At 43.7% G+C, this 21022-nt stretch overlaps 2 protein-coding genes and 1 long non-coding RNA gene across 10 annotated transcripts in view; 1 reads left to right on the forward strand and 2 right to left on the reverse strand.

The window, feature by feature from the left end:
- On the reverse strand, window positions 1-9990 carry atp1b4 (ATPase Na+/K+ transporting subunit beta 4). 2 transcript variants are annotated; one of them, XM_061835652.1, is made up of 9 exons: window positions 9864-9990; window positions 7413-7484; window positions 6762-6978; window positions 3796-3924; window positions 2974-3078; window positions 2519-2718; window positions 1652-1708; window positions 1210-1302; window positions 1-1130 (listed from the first exon to the last, which is right to left on the reverse strand). In XM_061835652.1, exons 2-9 carry the CDS (start codon window positions 7467-7469, stop codon window positions 969-971), a joined length of 1020 nt encoding a protein of 339 aa, XP_061691636.1. In that variant the 5' UTR covers window positions 7470-7484; window positions 9864-9990; the 3' UTR covers window positions 1-968. The 2 variants fall into 2 exon arrangements, with proteins under 2 accessions (XP_061691636.1, XP_061691635.1); XM_061835651.1 differs by lacking the exon at window positions 9864-9990 and adding an exon at window positions 7584-8154.
- tmem255a (transmembrane protein 255A) overlaps window positions 9575-21022 on the forward strand; it is an 18477-nt gene continuing 7029 nt past the window's right edge. For 2 of the 6 annotated variants that reach the window (XR_009797208.1, XM_061835645.1), the window contains exons 1-5: window positions 9576-10225; window positions 10381-10410; window positions 16075-16217; window positions 17842-17904; window positions 19218-19307. Coding sequence is in view for 5 of the 6 variants with exons in the window: in XM_061835645.1 (XP_061691629.1) it covers window positions 9916-10225; window positions 10381-10410; window positions 16075-16217; window positions 17842-17904; window positions 19218-19307 (636 nt within the window). In the remaining variant the exon portion in view is untranslated. Of the gene's footprint in view, window positions 10226-10380; window positions 10411-16074; window positions 16218-17841; window positions 17905-19217; window positions 19308-21022 lie in introns of all 6 variants that reach the window. The other 4 variants (XM_061835648.1, XM_061835649.1, XM_061835647.1 and 1 more) reach the window with 4 other exon arrangements.
- The window catches only part of LOC133509022 (uncharacterized), a 6336-nt gene continuing 1403 nt past the window's right edge, over window positions 16090-21022 (reverse strand). Inside the window, exons 2-4 of one of the 2 annotated variants that reach the window (XR_009797209.1) lie at window positions 17932-18040; window positions 16290-16416; window positions 16090-16223 (exon numbers count right to left, since the gene is read on the reverse strand). This is a non-coding gene — a long non-coding RNA (uncharacterized LOC133509022). The remainder of the gene's footprint in view (window positions 16224-16289; window positions 16417-17931; window positions 18041-21022) is intronic. The other variant, XR_009797210.1, reaches the window with a different exon arrangement.

Raw genomic sequence — 21022 nt, forward strand, 5'->3', positions numbered from 1 at the left:
TCATAATTACAAATGTTACAGTACTTACGCAGCTCATCAATGTGTTTTATAAAAACAGGGTCCACCACTGCTGCTTTAGTTTGCAACACAGTCTGGGCAACGTAGAGCAAAGACGAGCTAGACATGCTGCTCATGTTTACGTTCGATATTAATGACGAAAGTTAAAAAAGAAATGCTGTTGTTTTAAGATGCAATGACATTTGGAGTATGTGAATAATCAAAGAAAAAGTGGTTAAACTGGATGAGATTTTCTCTTTTCCAAGTGAGAAAAGTCCGGTCTGAAGCCAACGTAGAAAGTGCAGGATGAGATGGTGTGTCATTTTAAAATTCCACCTTGGCACAGCCTGATCCAGGATGAAAGCAGAGACAATACAGTGCACAAAAAGCTAATTCTGTAGTGTAAACATAGGAGGCAACATAACAAACTTAAAACAGTTTGGGAGCAGCATCATCATCATCATCATCATCATCCCCCCCCTTCATCGGTAGCTCGCAAGAGGCTGGCTGCTTGAAAAGTAGATCTTGGGGTAAAAAAGTCTGGGCACCCCTGGTATAATTGAATCAAGACAAGTGATGTGTGACAATTTTTTTCTTTTTTTTTATTGTGTAAGTATAGTGCAAGACGTGTTTCCATTGCACAATATTCCTTCAAATATATGTTTAAAAAAATACATGCACAAGTAATTAGTACTGTCTCTCAAGAAAAAAAACATTCTATAAAGAATCAACATTCTACATGCTCATAGCAATGAATAAATTGTTTTTTTTAAGAGCATTACTGGTTTAATTCTTAATTGGATTTGCATAGCCAAGGAAAAACACAACTGAGAGAAGTTTAGTTGGATTAATCAAATTATTTTGTGAGGAAATGAATGTAACCGTGCCTGTGGTGTGCGTACAGGTATCTTAGAGAACACAAATGGCATGTAAAATGATGAGTTTTTAGGATAAGGAGAATCCTGCAGGTCCTACGCGCCGACGGCCAAGAAGAAGGTGACGCTTCCAAGGTAGCGGTCGGTGGGCGAGTCGTTGATGATACCCTTCCCGTTCAGCTTGCACTGCACTTGGATGTGAGCGCCGTACTGCACGCCCGAGAAGCGCACGGCCACCACCGGAGACGAGTAGTTCACCTGATGCCGTCGACGGCGAGACATAAAGGCGATCGTTTGACTAACTCTTTACTCCCATTAGTTGCGAATGCACACTTACGTGTCGGAGTTTCCCATAGTAAGGGTAGTACTTCAAGTCAAAAATACTCTTGGGGAAAAATTGTATTTCTCCCAGGGCATCTGGTGGTCCTTTCTGAAAGAGGTATAATTTGTATTTGAAAAACTGCAGTTCCCTTTGCAAATATATTTATCAATTTCCTATACTCAATAGGGCGAAAAGCAAAGTCCAGTACATCCAGGACTGATGGTCAGCAATTCGCAGCGCACATATTGACAAAATATTTCAAACCGAGGTCAGTAAATCCTGTGCTACTTCAGCTCAGTGAGTGTGATTTTCACTGTTGTTCTTATTTTCTCATTTCATTTCTATTTAGTTACATAAGAAGTTCCACATACAGTATATACAGTACTGTAACTAATCTACTTGTGCTATGCGCTCTCAACATACAACACACCTACTAAAAGGATGTATTCATAGATACCTTTACTCCACAAGTCACATTTACTGGTTTCCCTTGGCCAGGGAGGTATCCTAGAATCTAGAAGACAAAAAGTTACATTTTAGCCACATTCAATCTATCCATCCATTCATCCATCCATTTTCTGCATCACTTGTACCTCATTGGAGGAGCAATTGACCTGGAGCCTATCCCACCTGATATTGGGTGAGAGGTGGGGTACACGCTGGAATGGTCCCCCACCAATTGCAAGGTTAATCTAGACTAACAAGCAATCACACTCTCACCTGTGGAGAATTTGGATTCTTCGACGAACCTGGGGCATTCCCACTTGGAATAGTTGAGTTTTCCACACAAACGCTGGCTAGTGTGTCCTAACTAAAACTTTTTGGATGGACTGATGGAGCCAGTTTGGATGAGAGGCAAAATGTCTTCTAAGACAAACAGAACAGTCCAGTTCTTATGGATTCAATACGCTGTGAATGAAATACCTGGATGAATGGCAATATTTACATGTTCAATGAACCAAATGTGAATATATTTGGAGTTAGGGAGGAAGCATCACTGGCATGAGAAGAACATACAAACTTAAAATAGCTGATTGTACCTGCAGGTATGCTGGAGCCTATCCCAGCTAAGCGTAGGGAGGAGGTGGGGTACACCCTGAACTGGTTGCCAGCCAATCCCAAGGCACATATAAACAGACAACCGTCCATACTCACATCCACACCTACAGGCAATTTACAATCTTCAATCTCCCAACCCTGCATGTTTTGGGGACGTGTGAAGAAACCGGAGTACCTGGAGAAAACCCATGCCGGCACGGGGAGAACATGCAAACTCCAGATAGGCTAGGCTGGATTTGAAACCTGAAATCCTTCCCTGTCTTACCCTGTTCATTCGGAGTAGGATGCACGGCCTCCCCTGCGAGTACCCGTAGTGGGGGTCTTGCAGGCCCGAGCACTCTCCAAGCCAGGATCTCTTGAACTGGCACGCTTTCCTCTCGGCGTCCTCCTCCAAATCCTCCTGCATGAAGTACCTGTCTTGCGTACAGCGGATGTTCTTCCTCTCCTGCGCGCCATCGTTGTAGGCTAAAAGGGGTTGGGGGACACAGGGGTGGGGGATCGAGGCATGAATAAATCTTGGCAATCGCTCTTCCCTGCCAAGGCCTCTGATTAAGGCAGTGTGAATGAATAAAAGGGGATGTAGGGGGAAGACACACACAAAGAGGGCTTCCCTTCCCAGCATGCAATGCAGGAGAAAAAGAGAGCGCGGGACAAAGGTACTGATGAGGCTCAGGGAACTTGATTAAACCCTCCCGAGCCCCTCCAGTGGCGCAAACTCACGTCGGAGGTGCTCGTCCATGGAGCGGGCGTAGCGCTTCCACGATTTGCGGTCGGAGGTGTTGAAGGAGATGTCGTGGCCTTCCAGGTGCGGCGCCATGGTCATACCTGCCAGCAGAGACCCACAGACAGTCAACTGTGCCGAGACACGTCTGGGCATCGACAACCAGGAGCAGGGGGGGGTGTGATAGAAACATTTCCAAAGTTTATCAAAAACATGGAGAAGAGGCGCCTAACTGGTTGGGTTAATGTATCAGATGCTTGAAAGTGGCTTTGGATGATTGCATACTTGCATCACACAGCCTAGCTTTAGCTTAGCTTTAACTTGTATACTAGCAACACTTTTTCACCATAATAATTAGCTTGTCATCTGTTTAATGTTAATATATTTTAACGAGGATAACACACTTAAGTGACAATGTATTTAGTTTGAAAAAAACATTTTTGTTATTGTTTTTGAAGTGTTGATATTAAAGATGGCTAACTTATCTTAACATTCAAATGACCATTGCGAATGTTAAAATGTTACTAAAAAATGTCACTTGTACCATTTTTTTTTTTTGCCTTTGACATTCAAGTCCAGTGTATTCTTGTACGTCTCAGCATTACAAGTTCTTAACTTATTTCGACAGTCAAGAATGTTCCAATTGAAACTCTACCCGTACTGTCGATTCACGTTTCAAAATGGCCACAGTTTTGACCCTGCAACTGATTGATTCCTTTGCCAAAGAATTCCAATTGTTCCCAACAATCCACACAAAACGACGAGAAGTCCTCGACATATTCCAGGAAGGTGTGACAGCCGCTGGGTTCTGCGATATTTACCTGGTGGCATCACTCTGTCATTGTAGGTGGGATGGTAGGGACTAATAGACCACATGAGGCAAAATATACAGCCGCCAAACATGGCTGCCAGGAAAGTGTAAAGCGCAGCGTAGAAGAGAAGGATGAGGCCTACAAAGTGAGAGACAAGGAGGTTTTAGATTAGTAATCACCTCAAGGGAGATTTCACTCAAGTACTGCATTGTTGCGTATTGTACTTCTTTAACTCCAATTTATTTCCAACCAAAAATGGTTTGATCAGACAACGTGGCTCGCTTTTGATTCATTTCAACAAGTCATAAGTGGAATACAATTTTAGCGTAGCTAAGCATAATTGTGGCCCCTTGTTGCTAGGCAGAACTCTCACCACTCAATGATAATGGAAACTTTTTTTTTCTCCATACTAAAGATAGTTCCTCCAGAAACAGCACTTCAACGATTATTATGAGACATATTTATGAATATGTATACATTTGACATAAATATAAAATGCATACAGTACTGCTGGAAAGAAAATGATTTCAGTTTCACTTCAGTCCCAAATAAAGGAGTTAATGTACAAAAACTGCATTATTTCATCGGCATCTTATAAGGAGCATGGATTAATATTGCATTTATTATAGTTATAATTTGTAGAATTTTTTTTATCAATTGGGCTTACAGGTTTGTTATCTTCTTTTTGTAATTATTTATTTACGTTTGATCTGTGCAGTTAAAGAAAGACGGGAACAGCAACGAAAAGTTCCTTGCATACGTGTATTTGTTTTTTTCGGACTCTATAATGTGCTTTAATGGCAGATTTTGTCGTGCGGGCACTTTTCACAGGTCGGACTACGTAGCTGCAGCCCTGCCTCGTGTCCCCTGAGTCCACAAAGGCCTTTCTGTTTGAGCCCAGTGAGAATTCTTCCAGCTGTCTTTTCACTCAGGAACACAGTGAACCTCCGGTTGACATCGTAGCGAAGGTCCTTTGCAGCCTCGGAGGCCCGGCCAGCTCCAAGGAACACCAATCAGCCCGCTCTGCTATTGTATGGACGCTCTTACTCGCTTGCTCATTCCTCCCCGGGATACGTGGACCCCCCCACTCCTTCTCAAGGGCGCGCTCATTGACAAAATGGCCACTGCACCCGGCATGGTATTATTTGGATTTTATGTTGAGTTAAAACTTGATTTTTTTTAAAACATCTTACAAATGTCTGGAGCAAAATTTGAGAGTGCGCTGAGGGAGTTGTCCATCCATGATGAGTTCAGCGTAGGGGGGGAAGGAGGGATGGGTCGCCAGACCTTAGGGAACGAGGATGTGGAGTGCATGTTAAGATTCGCCTGGAATGTGATTTCTGGATAACGCGAAGCCCAGAGCGACGCGCCCCCACTGGGATCCCGTCCCCAGGCGGGCTGTTTTTGCCGGCAATAGTCCGAGCACCTATGTAAACACTAGTGACACACAAACACGAGACTGGAGGGACGGTTTGTGCAACTGTTAAAGGAAGGGTGTCCAACCCAGGGCCCGTGGGTCACGTATAGCCTGTGAGATCATTTGATCCGGCTTGAAAGAAATAAATCAAATCAAACCTCAGGGAAACGGCTTTTAAAAGTAAAAAATGAAACAATCTATCCATTTTCTATCCTCATTAGGGTTATCAGTGACCTTGAGGCTATCCCAACTAGCTTTGGGCAAATGGTGGGGTACACCCTGAACTTGTCACCAGTGCACACAGTGACAGACAACTATTCGCACTCCTAATCACAAGAACGATTTAAAGACTTCCATTAACCTGGGATGTATGTTTTTTTGTTTTTTTTTTTTTTTGCAATTTAGAAGGAAACCATACAAACTCAGGGAGATTACACAAAAACTCCACACAAAGCGGCAAACATCAGAACTGATCGGCGAGTGTGCGACCCACACATCCCAAAACATTTGACAATCCAATCCTCATTAGAAAAGTAGTTTATTTCTCTGCATGCGCTTTTCGAATGAATGCTTCCATCAATCACCACGAGTTGTCTAGAATGTGAAGGAGATAAGCAGCCCAAGAAATCACAGCACCACCACCACCACCATGTTTGACTGCGTGGTATGTTCTATTCCTGAAATACTTTGCTACATTTACACCTGATGTGAAGAGATACACACCTTCCTAAAAGCTCACCTTTAATCTCATCAATCCATCAAATATTCTCCGACCATTCTTGGGAATCATTTGGCCTTGGTACTCTGGCATAGATGCCCTTTTTTTTCCCCAGTCTCCTCCTTATTGTGTCATGAACACCGACCTTAACTGGGGCAAGCGAAGCCTGCAGTTCTTACAAAAAGTTGACCTGACTTCCTATTCTCTGGGGTAATCTTTGTAGGGTGCTCCACCTGTGGTTCACTAGAATCCTAAAGCTTTCCAAATGGCTTTTGTAACCTTTTCCAGGCTGGTAGATGTCAATGAATTTATTCCTCAACTGTTCTGGAAATTGTTTCGATCGTGTCATTTCGTTACAGCTTTTTAAGATTTTTTTTTCCTCCGACTTGATTCGGTCCAGACGGATTCTATTTAAGTGTTTTCTCGATTAAACATCATCAGGCTTGCGTGCAATCAGTGACAATTAAGAGAGAATTGTGATTAGCCATAATTAATGAATGATTACTTTGTTTCTCACACAAAGACCAGAAAACAAAATATTGTTTTCATTAATAAAGGAAATCAACATTAAGTGACAGCATTTTAAATTAAGTTTGATGGGCTTAAACAAAGTTGGGAAACTGTAGAAAAAATCCTACAATTTGAGAAGCGTGCCAATACTTTTTCCTGGTTCTGTAAATGATACCAAAAGCATTCGACTGCCACCAGATTTGTTGGTAACTTCAGTAAAGACCTGCAATTCCCTAAATTTGATGACATTCAAACATCTTTGCTTCGTCACAGTCAGAACGAAAGATTCCAAAGACCGATCAAACGTCACCCCAGCTAGCGTCAACTCACTCCAACTCTTTCCCGAGCGGCCCATGAACTCCTTGGTCTCGGCATTCCACAGGTACGTCTTCAAGTCGCTGATCTTCTGGTGCAGCGTCCTCCTGGGCAAGGGTCGGCGCTTCCACCGCTCGAAGTTGAGATCCTCCTGCTCCAGAGGCTGGTGCTCGGCCAGCTCCTCCTGCTCCTCCTCCAGCTCCTGGCCGTGTTTGAGGATCACCTTGGCAGGCTGGCGGAGAGAAGGGGAGAAAAGGCGTTCAACGCACATGTCCTCCTCCGCAGGATCACAAGTGTTTTCTTTTGTGTTTTTTTTTTTTCTTTTCAGGGGCAAATGAAAGACATTCAAGACGACCCTTCGCTTGGCTGCATATTCATGATGTGGTCCTGTCTCCGTGTTTAGGCAGATCATAAAATCCCGCTGGTGACCTTTGCGGCCCTGCATCGGGAGAGACGACCTCCCTTGGAGCGGACCGTCCCGCTTGCGTGCGGCACCTCATGTCCAGATGTTTGGACTCGCAGACCCCACGGGGACATGCAAGTACAGTAAATATCCCCAAAAAGACTCCCCACACTCTCCTCAAAACTCCTTAAAAAACGTCAACATCCAGAATGCTGTTTTAATCCTTAAATGACGTTTTCATTTTATTTCGTTTGAGCACTTACTGGACTTTTTGGGAGCGGGATCTCCTCAGCTCCTCCTTCTGTGGAACTGGGCTCCATCTTCTCAGGTAGGACCTACATGGAATCATCAACGATATCTTTAAAAAAAAATTACAGTAATCTAGAATCGAATTAAAGACTGTACCGATTAAAAGGATCATGAAACCTACATACCTGAAGTTTTTCCAGCAGAAAATTGTTCCCAAAAAGTGTCAAACGGGGGGGAAATAAATAAATAAAAAGCTTTTTGTCAAAAGTTTTTGCGGGGTTTCATTAGAAAGTTTGAGGCTGAGGTGTAGAGAGCCTCCTTCATCTAAACGCTCAACATAGTGAATGAAGTCGGGAACCGAGGAACATGGGGGGGTGGGTTGAAGTGTTTCTTTTTTTTTTTTTTTTTTGGTAGGGTTCGAGGCACATTTTGGCAACAGCCCGGAGCCCGGTGCCGCATTCTACACACGCACACCGTCACTCATTGTCTGCTGAACTGCGCAAAAGCAAAGCCTGAATACAATATTTATAGCTTGTTACAACAGAAAAGACGGTCAATCATTTCAAACACGCTTCAGGCATGTTCCTTGGATTCATCTCTTTATTAAATTGTATTAGTTGTTCCTTAATCTTTGAAAGAAGCATAATTAATGGCGGAGTGACATGCGTTGGCACATGCATTCTGATTCTTACAGAGCCTCGTTGGAAGTGTCCAACAGGGAACTGCTCAAGTTCAAGGAGTCCTCTCCCGCAACCTCCCTCCTCCCACCATCTGCACTCCGGTCACGTAGCGCCGCTGTGCTTGTCCGGGTGCAAGTGGGAGAGGAGGACTCACTTGTGAGGCTGGCTTTCTGTTACATGAAAAGAGAAGTTACGTCATGGAAAAAAAAAGTTGCTGGATATTTGGAACGTGCATGCGCGCGTGCTTCTTTGTGTGACTTTCATGGTGAATGGGGACTCATTCCCAGCATGTTGCTCTTTTGCTTAAAGCCCGCCAAATGAGCTCAATGACTGCCATGGTGACCTTAAAAAGTCACATCAGCCCATCTAGTTTCATGTTAAAATGGATGTGGTGCCGGGAAATTTTGTTGGGGATGTTCATTAAGATTTCTGGAGCTTAACACCGTTTGACTCACCACTGCACTGTGCCCTTGACCCTAGACTACCTGCCTGTCCTAACATTCCATCTCATATCCATCCATTTTATACACCGCTTCTCATTAAGGACAAGTGAGATCGAGCTTACCCACCAGTGACGACGCACAGGAAGAACATGCATCCTCGACGCATAAGAAGGCCGGAGCTGAGATTGGAACCCTGAACCACAGAATTATGAAGCAGCCATGCTAACCATTACCCTGCTGTGCTGGCCAGCGCCAGATATATGGCAGTATGTTAATGTTTCTTGATAGAGTAGGGGTGTCAAACTCATTTTTACCGCGGGCCACATTGTAGTTATGGTTGTCTGTCAGAGGGCCATTGACCCATCATATTTACACATTAAAGTTATCAACTTGTTTTGGAATCAGAAATCAAGGGTAAATAGGTTTTTCAACTCTTTTTGATGTTTGGTAACACAAAAATGCTTGGAATATCTCAACGTCATCATTTATGATGTGACAATTTGAAATTTTGGTACAGATTCGAACAATAATCATGGAAGCTGATACACATGATTTGCCTTCACGGGCCATATAAAATCCTGTGGCGGGCCGCATCTGGCCCCTGGGCCTTGGGCTTGACGCCTGTGTCAGAGAGTCATAAATGAAGAACCATAATGTAAATCGTGACAGTCAGTTCATGTCGAAAAGCCCTGTTGGAGATCCCCTTCTGGTTGGAATGATGGAGGGGGTTTGCTGTCCAAAGTCAAGGTAGTCATGTCTTCTCAAATCAAATTTGAGTTGCGTGACAAGTCGGACCAACCAAAAATGAAATATATCGCCTCCGTCTGTGTGTTGTTGAAGTATCTTTGGACAAGACATTGAAATCTTCATTGCCTTCAGGTTGGCATTGTCAATCAGGAACTCTTCTTTATTGCCATGCACAGTTAATTATACAGTGCTGTTTGTTTACTGTCCAGTTACAGTTTGCTCACATGAACTGAACATTGACTCTTAATTTAGCTGTCAGGGATGACTATTTCAGTGATGTACCACTACAAAAACAAAAACAAAAAATCCTGCAAGATACTGTTGCAGTCCACCGTTAATTTAGAGCTATAAATCACAAAATGTACTTCTACGCTATTAGGTTACCTATTTATTGTTATTGTTAAATTGCTCATGTAACTGTATATTTCTCCTGCAATGGATGGCTGTTTAACAGCTATACCTTTATTTGAAGATTTTCAACATTAAAGTGGGGGAAAGTGGCAAAAATTGAAGAGGCAAATACATTTTCACAGTAGTATAGATACAAGAGTTATCCCTTGAAAGAAAGTATATTTTCAAGTTTCAAGCTACATACTCATAAGTATTCCGTCAATGTAACGCCCGTTTGTTTTCCCTCCTTCTGGTGCATGACATGCGCACAGAGAGCCGCACGATGGCAACCCCACTCCCAGACACCGACACGCGGAGAAGACAGAAACCGGCAGACGCCGGGATGCGAGCGACCCAGTCCGGGGGCGGAGGGAGCTGCAGCGTGCCCCAAGCTCGAGCTACGTCCATTCAATGAGTACGGACAGCGGGCTCGTAGATTTACGGCGAAATACATCGAGGGGGTCACGCTCGGCTCGTTCGGTTTGATTTGCAGGCGTCCGCGGTCGAACATGCGCCCCGCGCCGAGCCTCCAGTCCAGCGGGCTGACGCTCTCCGAGATCAGCGTCGGTAGGTGTGCGTGCCTGCGTGCGTGCGTGCGTGCGTCCGTGCGTGCATGTGAAGCAAGGTCAAGCAACGAGTCAGGCGTGTCAGCTTAACTACGGAATGACACTCTTTCTAATGTACAATAAGCAAAACGTTGATGTTCATCGCCTATTTTTCAGGTTCATCAAGGCCGCAACGCGTCACTGCAGGTGCGGCAGCCTGCATGCTTCTTTGGATGCGAGCAGCAAAACACAATAGACGGCAAACATGGCATGATGGCAGCACTTGTAGTCGGCTTGCTCCCAGCTGCTTTGTTCACAAAGAGCAGTGTCAGGGTTTGTTTTTATGGCGGGGGACGCTGCACATGTTTGGAAGGGAAAGTCATCATTTCAGCCTTTATTGAAGAGTTTGGTTTGACGAACTAACTGTAAAGGCACAACGTGAAATGCGTTTTTCTGGTTTATATTTGAATATTAATGGGTTTTAATGATCGTTGTGAGAATGAGCTATCATTTAAGCACTGCTTGCTTCTTTCTGTACGTCATGCTCCAATCAGAACCAGCCAAATACAGATGGCAACAATGTTATACCGAAGCACTTGTGCCGGTAGTACTCCCAGTCCCAGCTCTTTTTAGTTAATAAAGAGTAGTGTTGGGTTGGGTTTTATTTTGTTTTGTTTTTGGAGTGTTTTGTTTAAACATGTTGGGGTGAAAAGGACATTTCCTATATTTGTAGAATATTTTTTTTGTTTTGTTTATTTATTCACTATCTATTTTACGGCACAGCTTCAATGTGTAACATGGGTCCCCCTTCCCATGGGGTCACCACCTGTGAGAGGGGTCATATGGGTCGCGTGCAGTGTAAGATGGGCGGTGCCCGAAGGCAGGGACCTTGGCGACCCGATCCCCGGCTACAGAAACTGACTCTAGGGATGTGGAATGTCACCTCTCTGGCATATAAAGCAGCACGACGTGGTGTGCAAGGTCAAGAAGTTACAACTACATATAGTAAGCTTCACCTCCACACACAGCCTGGGTCTGGTACCAGTCCTCTTCAGAAGGGTTAGACTTTCTTAATCTCTGGAGTTGCCCATGGTGTGAGGCACCACGCAGATGTTTTATATATTTGTCTATCAATATATATATCTATGATATTTATTGTCTCCTAGCTTGGTCTATGTACACTGTGATTCACCCCGGTGGACAAGATGGAAGCCTCCCTCGGCTTTCGGGTGGGGGCACGGATCCTGACTGTTGGTTGTGCCTATCCACAAAGCTCCAGTTCAGAATACACACTCTTTTTGGAGTTCTTAGAGGACGTGCTGGATAACCCTCCCGCTGGGGATGCCATCGTTCAGCTGCGGGACTTCAATGCTCACATGGGGAATGACAGTGAGACCTAGAGGGGTGTGATTGGGAGGAACAGCCCCCTGATTAGAACCCGAGTGGTGTTCTGTGATTGGTCTTCTGTGCTTATCATGGATTGTCTATAACAAACACCATGTTGAAGTGTAAGGGTGTCTGTCCCTGTATTTGGCACCATGACATCCTTGGCCCCAGTTTGACACTTGACTTTCTTGCTGTGTCATCAGACTTACAGCCGCATGTCATGGACACTCGGGTGAAGAGAGGGACAGAGCTGTCAACTGATCTCCACATATTGCTGTGTTGGTTCCAATGGTAGAAGATGATGCCGGTCCGAACTGGCAGGCCCAAATTTATTGTGAGGGTCTGCTGGGCATCTGTTAGACTCCCCTGTTAGAAGGAGTTTCAACTTTCACCTCCAGGAGAACTTCACCAACATCCCGGGGGATATGGGAGACATTGAGGCAGAGGGTACCAATTTCCATGCCTCTTTTTTTTAGGCGGTTGATGAGAGCTTTGGCCACAAGGTGGTTGGTGCCTGCCGTGGCGGCAAGCCCAGAACCTGTTGGTGGAAACCACCGGTGATGGATGCCATCAAGGTGTTTAAGGAGTCCTGTCGAGCCATTTTGGCTGGTGGGACTCCAGAGCAACCTGATGGGTACTGGCTGGCCAAGCATAATACAGTTTTTGTTGTCGCTTAAGCTAAAACTTAGCCATGGGAGAAATTTGGTGAGGTTATGGAGAACAACTTTCGGATGGCTTTGAGGAGGTTCTGGTTCACCATCCGGCGTCTTCGGAGGTAACAGCAGTGCACCGTTGAGACAGTCTGGGGTCTCTGAGGTATGCTCTCCTATCTATGGATTTGAGGTCACCATAGTGGTGTAAAAGCACCTCTGTGGCAAGGCCCTTGGGATTGATGAAATCCACTCAGAGTTCCTGTTGTAGGACTGGCCTGGTTGATACACATCTGCAACACTGCTTGGACATTGGGGACAGTCCCTTTGTATTGGCAAACTGGGGTCGTGGTCCCCCTTTTTAAGAAGGCGGACCGGAGGGTGTTTTCGAACTTCAGTGGGCTCGCACTCCTAAGCCTCCCTGCTAAGGACTATAGCCATTGTGCCGAAGAGGAGGGTCCATCAGGAAGTCGACTCTCAGAGTAAGAAAAAGCAGTGTGGTTTTCGTCCTGGTTGTGGAACAGTGGGCTAGCTCTACACCCTTGGCAGGGTCCTCAAGTATGCATGGGAGTTCACTCAACCAGTCTACATGTGTTTTGTGGACTTGAAGAAGGTTTGACCGTGTCCCTTGGGGAGTCTTGTGGGGTCTCCTTCAGAAGTATGGGGTACCAAAGCACTTGATATGGACTGGTTGGTCACTGTAACACCAATGTCAGAGTTTGGTCCACATTTCTGGCAGTAAGTCAAATTTGATTCTGGAGATGGTTGGACCTCACCAAGACTGCCCTTTGCCACTGATTCTATTCATAACATTTAGGAGAATTTCTTGGCGCGCCAAAGGCAGAGAGGATGTATAATTTGGTGGCCTCAGTATTGCATCTCTGGTTTTTGCAGATAATGTGGTTCTTTTGGCTTTGTCAAGCCGTAATTGCTCCTTCTCAATCGAGCAGTTCGCAGCCGAGTGTGAAGCAGTTGGGATACAATTCAGAATCCTGCAAAAGAGGGCTGTACCCTCTCCAGGTCGGGGATGAGATCCTGCCCCTGATGGAGGAGGTCAAGTATCTTAGGGTCTTGTTCACGAGTCAGGGAAGAATGGAATGGGAGATCAACAGGCTGATTGATCTGACATATGCGGTCCTGCAGACTTTATGTCGGTCTTTAGAGATCAAGAAGGAGCGAAGCCAAAATTTACTGGTGAATATATGTTCCTACCCTCATTTATGGTCACGAGTTGTGGATCATGAACAGAAAACAAGATCCTTTGTTAAAGCGGCCGAGATGAGTTTCTTCGAATAGGGTGTCCTGGCTCTCACTTTGAAATAGATTGAGAAACTTGATCATCTAGGAGAGGGTCAGAGTAGACCTGTTGCTTCTCCATGTTGAGGACAGCCAGATTACGTGGTCTCTGGTGAGATGTTCCAGGTATGTCGTATCAGGAAGAGACCCTGGGGACAACTCAAGAAACGCTGGAGAGACTCTTCTCTTGTCTCCCGCTCGGTCTGGGAACGCTTGAGATGTCCCCCAAAGACCTGGATGAAGTGAGGAGAAGGAAGTCTGGATGTCAGTCCCTGCTAAAATTACTGCTCCCACGACCTGACGGATGAATAATATTCTAAAAACAAAAGTGGAAGAATTTAATAATGTGAATATACCTCCTTTGAAGTATCCATTGATTTTTTTTTTTTTTTTTTTTGAGGAATGAGTAGTTAAAATGTAATGTGTTACAGTGAGCTGGTTATGATGTTTCAATCCCATGCTTGTCATCTTTTTTCTGGCTAGATCATCGACAACAAAAAGTAGGTGCAGCTCTCACCAACACTGCAATTCTTTCTCACTAACAGGCAGCAGGGAGCAACTCTAAGTGTATTTTCAAAAGAAGACAGACTGGCTACTTGTTGATGACATAATCAACTTACTTCTAATGGGCTTTGCTATCTGGCTAATTGCTCTGTGGTTGGTCGTTGTGGCACTGGAGAGCTATGCTGTGACAAAACACAGAAGTCATTTTTGAGCGAATGGTTGTCTGTGGACAAGCTCTCGATCGTGTGGTCGACACAGTGAAGCATAAAGTGCTAAAAGTTTACCCAGAGTTAAGGTGACATTACAATTAGACCAAGTTTGAAAAGTGAATTTTTACAGTCAATCATCTGTGCATTTGCTGCTGACGCATGCTGATTACTGTCAACTTGTGGTGTAAAGTATGGCGTCATCCTGTGGCGAGATGATCTAAAATGAACTCTGTGAACCTGCTCCCAATGTTTTTATAGGTGCAACTTATATATTTTCATTCCTCACTCAATGCAGCGTGATAATACATAAACCAATTCTGATTCCATCCATCCATTGTCTGACCCGCTTGTACTCATGAGGGTCATATGTGAGCTCGAGCCCATTCCATCTGACTTAAGGCGAGAGGTGGAATGGTCGTCAACCAATTGCAGAGCACATAGAGGCATGCATCCACACCAATGGAGAATTTCAAGTCTCAAATGAACCTATTATGTAGGTTCATGGGAGGTGGGAGGAAGCTCGATCACCCGGAGAGAAGCAACACGAGCACGCAGAGAGAGCATACAAACTCCACAAAGGAAAGCCGGAGCTGATATTTGAAACACAAGCCCCAATTATGAACCCATTTGCACAAACTCGGAAGGAAATATGATATTTTATCTCATATTTTTACAACAAAAATACAGGACGACAGCTTACCTCAAACATGGTTTGCGCCACCCAATCCCTCCCACCTCTCCCAGAGTGGGCTCTGAGCGCTGTACCTACTTAGAGAAATAAGCTCTCTTCTAGTAATTTGCCACAGGTACAATTTCATAAAAAAACTATTTGCCTTCTTCTAATTTTTTTTTTTTTTTGCAGTTTCCTAAATACAATGTTTAAGGTCAAATATCAGACAAACATAACACAAGTAAACATAAAGAGAGCACCTTTTGTTTGAAGCCACCCACCTTTCAAGTCAACAAAAGTATTGGAATAGAGGTGATTAAATTGACTTCAAGTGAATAACATTTGATTTTTGGTGGCATAACCCTTACTTGCAAGAACTGCATCAAGCCTGTGAACCATTGAGATCACCAGATTGCCAACCCCAGACCGTAGGTCCACTTTGTCCAAAATCGCTCTGCCCGATGCTATTCTCAACACATCACCTTTCAAGCATTACCGCATTTCTCGAGCTGATAAAATGAGCACTATTGATTTTGAATGAAATCTGACACAAGATGGCCCAAGATGGTAGCTGCGGTCTGATTTCAGCTTCCCTTTCAGCCCTCTTCCTGTCACAAGTTTCAACCGATCTCCAAACTCCCAGCAATTATTGTAAAATAACAACACAAGGGCCTTTTATTTGTTAATTGTGTATCCCCCACTTTATTGGACAAAGCACACATTTTAAAGGAGAAAAAAACAATGGCACACCACAAAGCAAAAATATCATAAACGTATACAGCACAGTATTTATTTAAACAAAGATGATCTCAATTTACTTAGTGTGTGCGTGCCATGAATTTTCTGTTTAATTCATGGCAACAGGTGGATACACTGGTTAATTGTACCTTTTAGCCTCTACTGGAAGAGCATTTAATTCATCTGCCTGCCAATATAATTATGTTGCTGGCATGTATATGTCATCAAAAAGTACTAATCTTCGGACCATTGAAATAAATCTGGATAATTTCCAGACAGAGCTGATGGTATCTCACAGCACATTAACGTACGATTTAGGATGGCCGCTGTAGGTCTAAGGACTAAGTTGAGGCATTAAGTCTACCGGCTATTCCGATTTATTGCCAGTTGATAAAAATGCCTGTTTGCTGTTTTCTAGGTTCTTTTAAGAGAAGGAAGAGGAAATCCATCATCGTCACGGTGATGCTGCTCATCGTATCCTTGCTCATCCTCATCTTCGGCCTGGCAGCGACGACCAGAACGCAAAACATCACAGTGGGCGGCTACTACCCAGGACTCATTGTGAGTCTGCATGAAACACACACACACAGACTCTGCCACTTATTACAATATGTGAAGTAAGCGCATGCTTACCACTTGCAATTCCTCAAGGATGTGGGGTGAATTTTCCCAGCATTCATTATTCAGCATCGCTGTCATTAGAGGCTGAGTGAAGTGAAGACTCTCAGCCGTTCATTTGTTTTCTCCCATTTTTAGCATTCTGATGTCCAAAAGAAGCCGAAAGACACGGTTATGCATTCCCAGCTCTCATCCAGAGATAAGCACAAGTAAACCTGCTTAATGAAGATCCTTCCCTATGTCAGCGCACATTTCAGTTCTTTGGTGTATCTTTAGCATCGCATTTCTCTAATTGCCAACACTGATCCCCCTCTGGTCCCATTGGGGGACAAAAATGTTAACAATACACTTGTGGAGTTAATTAATTAGATCAGTGGTCGCCACCACACAGAGAAACTGTGTTAAATACATTTCTTCCATTTCACACATTCAATCATTGTGACGCAGGTCTTTTTTGACCAAGGCGAGCACATAACCAACACACTTCAAGCTTCATTGCGCCTCATTCACATCCACTGAGTGCGCACAAATGTGTGCTCAAATCCTGCATAGAAACACTCGATAAATCTGTTTTTCATCAATACGTTCTCATGCTTTTATCTCAGGTAGACTTGACGATTATAATGGTCTTCTGACTGGACTCCCCAAAATGAACATGAAACAGCTGCACCTCATTCAGAATGCTGCAGCACGGGTTCTGACCAGAACCAAACTTTCAGAGAATATTACTCCAATTCTAAAGTCTTTACACTGGCCCCCAATCATCTTGAGAATAGATTTGAAAGTTCTGCTACTGGTTTATAAATTACTAAATGGTTTAGGTCTTGAATACATAGGTATACAAGGTATATATATTTAGGTCTTGAATAAATGCTAGTGAAATATAAACCCAGTAGGGCTCTGATATCAGCAGACTCGGGTAACATAGTGGAGCACAGATTTCAAAGCAAACATGGTGAAGCAGCATTTAGCTATTATATAAGTGTCAGTTTAATAAAAATGCAAGTGCAATAAAAGATTAGATATTCATTGCAAGATGTGAAGAATTTCACATGTGAATGTCCGTTCACATATGCCAGAGATGGCTGAGTTTCCTAATCTTGCCTCTTATCGCCCATCCTGTGGAGTGAGATCTGTTGGTCTGTGTCTTCGTCTGCTTCCTTCTCTTTTCCATCCATCCATCCATCCATCCATCCATCCACCCATCCATCCATTTTCAACACCTCTTATCCTGGTTAGGCTCTTGGGGTGCTGGAGCCTATCCTAGCTGACTTGGGAAATGCTGGTCGCCAATCAGTTGCAGGGCACACATATGACCAAACAACCATACGCATTTACATTTACATTTATAAAGCCAGGTGAGTGTACCGCTACATCCTTCCAATTATCCTTTTCTTGGAATCCACCTTATTATCAAACCACTTTTTATTTAGCTGAACCATGATCTTGACGTCACTTGTAATCATGCTTGAAGTGTGACGGAGGCACGAAATTCTTGATTTATCAATCAGGTATGTGACACTTCAAAAGAATCCTTAATTAACAGCCCTGTTCTCTCTCCTTTCAGCTTGGCTTCGGCTCTTTCCTGGGAATCATCGGCTCCCATTTGATAGAGAACAAGAGGCAGATGGTAAGCCACAGCACTCATCCCAGTTACCTTCAAGCATCTTGACGATTGTGGCAGTGCAATGACACGACGCCCAAGCTGAGCAGAGTCAGGACTGCAGAGGTTTGCGAAGCAATCGGCGTCCAGAAATAGATGCAGACTGTAAGAGGAGCAGGACAGATGTCCATATTAGAATGTGGGGAGGGACATTGCAGAGGAGGGAGACTGTCAGAACTGCGATGAGGTATGACTTTGGGCCCTTGACACGTTTTCCAACAACACAGCAGAGTTTGGACGGCTGGCGCCTTGGTCAGCACGTCCCGTGACAGTTTATGCCACATGGCTGACCACCTGTTCGTAACCTTTAGATCTTTTCACCGATGATTAATGCTGATTGTATATCTGTTTGTGGTTTGTTTTTTTTTGCCTCTGTAGTAGCTGGCATCATAGTACTGAGCAATTCCCATTATGGTACTAATCCATTAGATGCTCTGGAACGGTAGGGATCTCGTTTGATCTGCGGCCCCCATCTGCACCGGGGCTTGTTTTTTCCAGATGTGTAAACTGGGACTCACGTAGTCTCTCGAGTGTATAATGATCTATGAAATGGTTTTGCATTCATGCCAATCTGAAGTTAATAGACAATGCTAATATCCAAGCATAGCATAGCTTTCCTAAAAATAAAAGATTGAATGACAACATCAAGTCGATGTTGGCCTGCCTCATTCCACTGGGTCTGGTACTTTGTCCGTCCGGAAGTCATAAAGAGTAACCTGTTGCTAATGATGTTAGGTTCAATTAAGGGTGGATAATCAATGCATTTTCTCCATGAATTTGAATTGATTTATATGGGTAATTTTTCAGTTTAATTGATATTTGTATTTCAATGCTGGTTCCTGCTGATTTGCACTGCATACAACAACAAAGCTGCAAATAGAGTTGCGGTAATTTCCAAAAGTCTTTGTTGCCAAATTAGCAAGTTGTTCACTATATTTGTGACTCTTTTTAAAAAAAGACACTGGTGACTTTAATTCCTCCTAAGAAACAAACCACAATGAGCGGAACCATTTTCATAGTGTTCCATATGACAAAATGGCAGCCCACTGACAGACAGACACACTTTTTATCGCATTGTCAAAGATACAGTATGGTGAAAATAATTTGAATAGATTGAAACAGGGAATTGGATTTTTGTTAGGAAAAAAAATGCCCAGCACTTGTTTCAATCCATGCTAACAAGAAGAAGTAATTAACCGTTCATGCTTAGATTAACGTTTTTGATTGCTGCATGAGGGGATAAAGCTGATTCTCTGATGTGCTTTATCCTCTTGTCCCAGTTAGTGGCTTCTATTGTCTTCATCAGCTTTGGAGTGGTGGCTGCATTCTGCTGTGCTATTGTAGATGGAGTTTTTGCTGCCAGGCACATTGTGAGTATAACTAAAGCTTCTGCCAAAACAAAGGCATGAATATACAGTTCTGCTCATAAGTTTACACAGCCTGGCGGAATTTGGGAGAAAATATCACGGATGACTGAACATACCATTATTTAGCATTATTTTATTACAAACGCAAATCCAATGAAGTTGGCATGTTGTGTGAAACGTGAATGAAAACAGAATAGATCAATTTTCTGAGCCACTTATCCTCACAAGGGTGGCCCGAATGCTGGAGCCAATCACAGCTACTGTATCTTTGGGCAAGAGCTGGGGTACACCCTGAACTGGTTGCCAGCCAATTGACCCCTCCGTATAGGGCACTTAACCACGCCTCCTGAAGTTACGTCACGCCACGTGCGCTGACGTAAGACAAACAGTAAAAATGGCAAATACAATACAATACATTCTGAACTGAGACAGACTCCATGCTTCTGATTTCATTCAAATCAACGATATATTATAGATTCTAAATACAATACATTCTTAACTGAGAGAGACGCAATGCTTCTGATTTCATTCAATCGTTCACACGTAGCGGTGTTATGCTTGCGGAGAACGTCTCATTCATTTATACGAGACGTGTATTAAAAATCAAAGTTAGTGCATATCTTCGTGAAAACACAGTCTGGTTAAGCTTCTGCCGCGAGCCAGCAAGAAATCAATACGTTTGTGCAGTCCGATCATCGCTAAATATCGCTCAACACAGAATAAGTGTGTCAATCGTTCACACGCAGCGGTGTTATGCTAGCGGAGAACGTCTCATCCATTTATACGAGATGTGTATTAAAAATCAAATTTAGGGCATATCTTCGTGCAAACACAGTCTGGTTAAGCTTCGGCCGCGAGCCAGCAAGAAATCAATACGTTTGTGCAGTCCGATCATCGCTAAATATCGCTCAACAAAGAATAAGTGTGTCAATCGTTCACACGCAGCGGTGTTATGCTAGCGGAGAACGTCTCATTCATTTATACGAGACGTGTATTAAAAATCAAATTTAGGGTATATTTTCGTGAAAACACAGTCTGGTTAAGCTTCGGCCGCGAGCCAGCAAGAAAGCGACACGTTTGTGCAGTCCGATCATCGCTAAATATCGCTCAACAAAGAATAAGTGTGTCAATCGTTCACACGCAGCAGTGTTATGCTAGCGAAGAACTTCAAATTCATTTATACGAGACATGTATTGAAAATCAAATACAGGGCATAGCTTCATGCAAACATATGTGTTCCGGTTGATATAAGATGGATTTAGTTGATGATGCGGTCTTCCACAAAGTTTGATCCATCGAAGGACTTTTTCGTACTGGGTCTTCGGTTTTGGAAAGGGTACGAATCGAACTCCACCAACTAGCCTTTCAGGATACCTGTCGTCACTATTACAAAGTCCGTGACTACACCTCTTAACCATATTTTTTGTTAAATAACCCAAATACACGATAAAACGGTAACTCACCCTATCCTGGACCATGCAATATTGTCTGAGAAAATGGCGGGAGCAAAAACGGGCTTTGGTTTATGCAGATCTCTGGCCTCTGATTGGTCAGTGACGCGGATTGCGCAATATCCACGGAGGGGTCAATTGCAGGGCACATGGAGACAGACAACAGTTGCACTCATATTCACAGTTAGGGGCAATTTAGGGTGTCCAATTAATGGATGTTTTGCGGATTTGGGAGAAAACTGGAATGCTTGGAGAAAACCCACGCAC

This window comes from Syngnathoides biaculeatus, chromosome 11 (genome assembly GCF_019802595.1).
Source record: "Syngnathoides biaculeatus isolate LvHL_M chromosome 11, ASM1980259v1, whole genome shotgun sequence".
Taxonomy (NCBI): domain Eukaryota; kingdom Metazoa; phylum Chordata; class Actinopteri; order Syngnathiformes; family Syngnathidae; genus Syngnathoides; species Syngnathoides biaculeatus.

Bases quoted from the DNA above. Each gene is read 5' to 3' on its own strand.
- atp1b4 (XM_061835652.1), bottom strand. From the start codon at position 7,469: ATGGAGCCCAGTTCCACAGAAGGAGGAGCTGAGGAGATCCCGCTCCCA. The intron at 3,925-6,761 runs GTGAGTTGACGC...CTCACTTTGTAG, and splicing joins CCGCTCGGGAAAGAGTTGGA to GCCTCATCCTTCTCTTCTAC. The intron at 1,131-1,209 runs GTAAGTGTGCAT...CGACGGCATCAG, and splicing joins ACTATGGGAAACTCCGACAC to GTGAACTACTCGTCTCCGGT.